Source organism: Enhydra lutris, unplaced genomic scaffold, assembly GCF_002288905.1.
Source record: "Enhydra lutris kenyoni isolate GAN:26980312 unplaced genomic scaffold, ASM228890v2 scaffoldscaffold2, whole genome shotgun sequence".
Lineage (NCBI taxonomy): Eukaryota > Metazoa > Chordata > Mammalia > Carnivora > Mustelidae > Enhydra > Enhydra lutris.
Genome location: NW_019154086.1, coordinates 45,292,815 through 45,297,931, shown reverse-complemented (window position 1 = coordinate 45,297,931; position 5,117 = coordinate 45,292,815). Strand labels below are relative to the sequence as shown.

At 51.5% G+C, this 5,117-nt stretch overlaps 1 protein-coding gene across 1 annotated transcript; it reads right to left on the bottom strand.

Moving 5' to 3' along the window:
* Positions 1-1,033: 1,033 nt before the first annotated feature.
* On the bottom strand, positions 1,034-2,167 carry LOC111152381 (progestin and adipoQ receptor family member 9). The gene has a single exon (XM_022510912.1). It carries the CDS (start codon positions 2,165-2,167, stop codon positions 1,034-1,036), a length of 1,134 nt encoding a protein of 377 aa, XP_022366620.1.
* Between the last annotated feature and the right edge of the window lie 2,950 nt (positions 2,168-5,117).

Sequence of the window (5,117 nt, the reverse complement as noted above, 5' to 3'; positions counted from 1 at the left end):
TTCTTAGTGTTCTCTCCATGCCTGAAACTATGTCTGAGGACCAGTCATTTGGGCATTGCTTCAAAAGGCACATTTATTCCAGTGGCAATTTAAATAAGTAGAGAAGGAAAGAATAAAATTAAAAACAAAACAAACAAAAAATTGGATGGGTTGTATGGAATACATTAAAGTAAATCGAAACCTGGGATGTATACAAACCACTGAGCTCCTCAACAATAGTTTAACCAGAGTCCCTAAGGTAGAATAATTCACAGTTGTATCATAACACACATAAGCCTTCGGAAAACACTGTTTAAAAAAATAGTTGAGAATTCTCAAGCAGCTTGCCCTGATGTCCAGTTCAAGTGTATGCAATGCAGAAGGGCTGCAAAATTCAAAACTATGTAACAAAGATAATTCAGTGCATATCACAGGCTTTGATAAATTATGAAAAATCATTATATATATTACTATTTAAATAACATCTGAGAAACATTTTGAAATAATTAATTTGTGTTCACATTCCATGCATTTTCTAGCAGGTTAAGCCCTAGGTTTGTGTCTTTGTGCCCATTCCCTACAAAGCTCCATTCTTTTTACAAATCCAAGCATTCCTCAGACTGAAATGGAAGTATCCAGGGATTTTGTCTACTTACCCTCTTTACTGCATACCTGACCTCACCAGGACTACTCCTCATTACCACTGGCGCAGACGACGACTGGAAAACCAAACTGTTCGGGGTTTTATTGGGGATTTTACTCGCTCCCTCTGAAAAACCCTGGATGTCAGAGACACCACCGGAATTTTTTTCCAGGAGCAAGAACCAGTGGCCCTCTCCCTCTTGCTTGAACCATATCTCCCCTCTTCCAAAGGCCCCAAGTGCACTAAGACCACCTTGTTGTATTCGACTTTTTCCCTGTGGTTTTGCAGCACCTTCCTTGAGCAAAGAAGTAAACACAACAAAACTTGAAAACAAACCAACGATAACAACAACAGAAACTCCAAACAAATAGGAGGGCGAACCAGCAGCCTCCTCCAAGGCAAGGCGGAGGTTCACTTTTTACAGTAGAATTCAGTTTTGTTTAGGAACTTCTTGATGACCAGCCCCAGGCAGACCACCAGCAGCAGCATGTAGCCCACTGTGCCAGAGAAGGTGGGCGCCGCAGGTGGCGCCTTGAGGAATTGGCGCAGGCCCTCCTCCACGTAGTACACCTGGTCATAAATGCTAAGGAATGTGAATATGTGGAAGAGCTGGTGACTGTGGCCAATAATGTCGAAGAGGCCCGGATGGATGCGCTCAGGGATCTTGCTCACATTGAAGAAGGCGGCCACCACCAGCCAAAAGTAGCGACGATAGAAGTGCACGAAGAGCGTGGGGTTCTCGCCACGCAGGTCAAAGAGCCAGCTCTCGAGCATGATGGGGCAGGCCATGCTGAGGGGCATGACGAACACAAAAGTGCGAAGCGCGAAGGGGTAAGAGCACCAGTCCGTGCGGCTCTTGCAGCAGGCCACCGTGCAGGCCACGGCCAGCACGAAGGCCACCGGCAGCACTAGCGCCCGGTAGGCGGCGATGAGGCGCGTGCAGTCCACGTGCCAGCCCAGGCGCTGCTGCACATACGGCGTCATCACTCTGGCGTCCAGCAAGCTCAGGCCCGGCAGCAGGTAGTAGTAGTAGGCCACCGTGCTGCCGAAGCCATAGTAGCTGATGGATGCGTAGTCCAGGTAGAAGAAGGCAGCGCGCAGGCGCAGCGACAGGCAGCTGAACACGTGCGCTGTGCAGCTCATGGCGAAGGTTAGCAGCACGCCCGACGCGTAGCACCACAGCGGCAACAGCCACGGGTGATGAAAGGGCACGTCCTGGCCGCTCAGGAAAAATAGGCGGCAGAACTTGCTTAGGAACAGCAGCAGCGGGATGAAGTGCGTCCAGAAGTTGAGCGTCTCGTTGGTGGGCTTCAGCACCGAGGCCAGGCACTCCTGCGCTGTACAGGGCAGCCGCCGGTAGCCCGACAGGATGAAGCACTCCACGAAGTCATCGGGCACCTCGTCCCAGCGCAGCAGCGGCTTGGCCGATGCCGGAGGGTCCCCGGAGGCGGAAGGGTGGGAACTTGAGGCCGCCTCCGAAGCCGCCGCGGTCGTGGCCGGCGGGCCCTTTGTGCCCGCGCCCCGAGGCTGCAGGCGCCGCGGCATGGTGCCTGGGGTTTGGCTAGGGCGCGCACAGGCGACCTCTGGCGCCGGCTCCCGCGCGCTCGGCAGTCCCCGCCGGCCGCCGTCGGAGCCTTTGTACACGCGCCGGGGGCGTCGCTGCAGATTCAAGAGAAGACCTGATTCGGAGCCGCCGGTCCTGGAAAAAAAAAAAAAAAAAAAAAAAAAACAACAACAACAAATAAAAATAGCAATCAGGTTATGAGTCGCGCAGCGACTGGTAGGAGCGCGCGGGCTCGGTGGCCCCTGCGCCAGGCTCCCTGCCACGGGCTCGCGGCCGCCCGCGCTGCGGCAGCGACAGCGGCGGCGGTGGACTGCGGCGGCTGCGGCGGCAGCGGCGGCGCTGCTGCGGTGACTGGGCATCGCGCGGTGCGGGCGCAGCCGCCGCCGCCGCCGCCGCCGCCCCCGGAGGGGGAGGCGGGGATGTGGGAGCCTAGGCGCTGGAAGGAGGGAGGGACGGGCGCACCGAGGGAGGGCGGGGGCCTCCCCGGCTAGTGTTTCGCGGCTGCCTTGGGGGATAGAGTTGTCCCCGGTCTCGGGTTCCGTACCATCCCCCCTCCTCGGGCCGCAGGAGCCCTAGTTGGCGCGTAAATGATTGGTGTGCGGGCCAAAGGCTGCGCCGGCGACTCCGCTGCGCGCGCCGAGGGCCAGGGTCGACGCCCGGGTTCGAAACCCGACAGTCACTCAGGCGTTCCAGAGGATACTGGGCAGCCGCGTTCGCGGGGGGCAGGGAGCTGTGGCCGCCGGGCTTGCGGGGAGGGTGCCCGGCGCGCCCGAGCCTGGGCTTTGGCAGACAGATGCGCTAACGGTAATCTTCGGAGGAGGCGGGGGCAGGGGTTCTCCGGAAGTCGGGGGCCTTTGAGACCCGGTCTTGCTCAGAGTCGTGTCCTAGTCAGATACCTGGGAAGACGCCTCTCTTTCCGTGTCTGTGGTGTGTGTGCGCGCCTGCGCGCACGGCTCTCCGCCTGCACGATTAAATCCTGAGTTTATCTCCTTAGGTCTAGCGGACTTATTCAGGTGCGTCACTAACCTCCGCTCTTCTTCGTCCTGGTCTCGTCCAAACGAACCGTTCCTAAACGGGGCTCCGGTCGCGCTCACCACCCCTCGGGGCCCGCAGTTCACCCATCGTCGTGTTCTTGTGTCTTTAACTAAGTCTGGTTTGGAGCCAAAGATCAACAACTCAGGGCGGACTGTTCAAACTCCACGTTTTAATGAAAAATTTCAGATGAAGACCGGGCGATTCAAATAGCCTCTAACCATCTGAAGTATTTATCGAGAAGGGGGTTCCCGAGCAGAGCTGTGCCGGAGTCATGGGCTGGTCCGAGTGGAGCGCTTTGATGAGGGAGGACTTCAGGGAGGAGGTTCGGTCTAGCACGGAATGAAGAGAGCACGAAGACGAATTCGTAGAGACTGGGAGGGGGTGGCTTGGAAAAGGCTTTTGCATAATTAACCAGGCGTACCCGGCAGGCTAGGTTGGGTGGATGGAGGCCAGAAGAAAGGAAGGCTGAGGAATCGAAAACGGGTGTGATGCACTGCGGTGTGAAAGAAAATCTGCCCTTGAGCTTTGTGAAAGGAGGGGCTTAAAAACCTGTCTGCTCTAAAATGTACCATTTCACATAAGTTTCTCTTAGCGACGTCCTGGGGGTGTGACCGAGTCTAACTTGCCTCACTGACCCGCTGTTCAGTGTTATGGCAACAAGAGCTGATTTTAAAGGGACCAGGCACTGTTCTAAGTGCTTTGCAGTTTTAACATCTTTTAGGTATTATATTTTTTCCATTTTACAGACTGGGAAAATGGAGGCACCACGACCGTAGATAAACATGCCAGTTGGTAGAAGGGAGATTTGAACCCAGGCAAGCTGCTTCTAGATCTCACGCACTTAAGAACATCTGACCTGCTCTGCGAAAAGGAAACTAGTAGGAGAGGGCATCTGATTTAGGAAAAGGCTTTCATTTTCATTTTATAAATGAAAGGCTACCTTCATCGCTAGAGCAAATCCTACAAGTAGGTCAAGAAAGATTTACTTAGTAGTCGCTCAAGAAAGACTTAAATTATTGATAAGGATTATTTATAACTGAGAAATAATTCAATGTCTTAAATGCCTAAAATTACTTACGGGTATTAGAAACATTCTCTATAGAGGCTTCAGCCTTCTCGCTAAAAAATGTTTTCCACTAGTAACTGATTTAGCAGACTCTTGCGCAATTAGGCCAAAGGTACACCTTGGTCTTGTGCCTTTCTTAACTATCACCAATTCCTGATGAATGAATTTCATATAAATGACATTTTGTTGTAGTTACTCAACAAGTGCTTTGTTTTAGTATTTTCAGTTTTTCCACTGTCATCATACTGTTTTAAAGCAATTTAAAGCAATTTTCCTTTAACATCTGGGCTAAAGTCCCCTGCTAATTTGTAAAAGGGATTAAGATTTAGGCATTTATAGGGGCACCTGGGTGGCTCAGTGGGTTAAGCCGCTGCCTTCGGCTCAGGTCATGATCCCAGGTCCTGGGTTCAAGCCCCGCATTGGGCTTTCTGCTCAGCAGGGAGCCTGCTTCCTCCTCTCTCTCTGCCTGCCTCTCTGCCTGCTTGTGATTTCTCTCTGTCAAATAAATAAATAAAATCTTAAAAAAAAAAAAAGATTTAGACATTTATAAATCAATCCTGGGAATGAATAACTTGAATCTAGGGCAGAGTAGGAAAGACATTTTCATGTTCTCTTTGTACTTCACCAACAATCTAAGCTGTGCCTATAGAAAATGTTGATCCAATAATAACTTCCATATTTACCAATCTTTCAGTTTCATAATCACCTCACTTAATTGGAGAAAATATAATAGTTCATGGAGTGAAATAATAGAATTGATTGTAAATGAATGTGTAAAAACTTTAGTTAGATAAAATAATATTTATCTTTCTGAGAGTGGTGAGACTGTA

What these genes read in the sequence shown, in the direction of transcription:
- LOC111152381 (XM_022510912.1), bottom strand. Translation starts at nt 2,167, where the DNA reads ATGCCGCGGCGCCTGCAGCCTCGGGGCGCGGGCACAAAGGGCCCGCCG.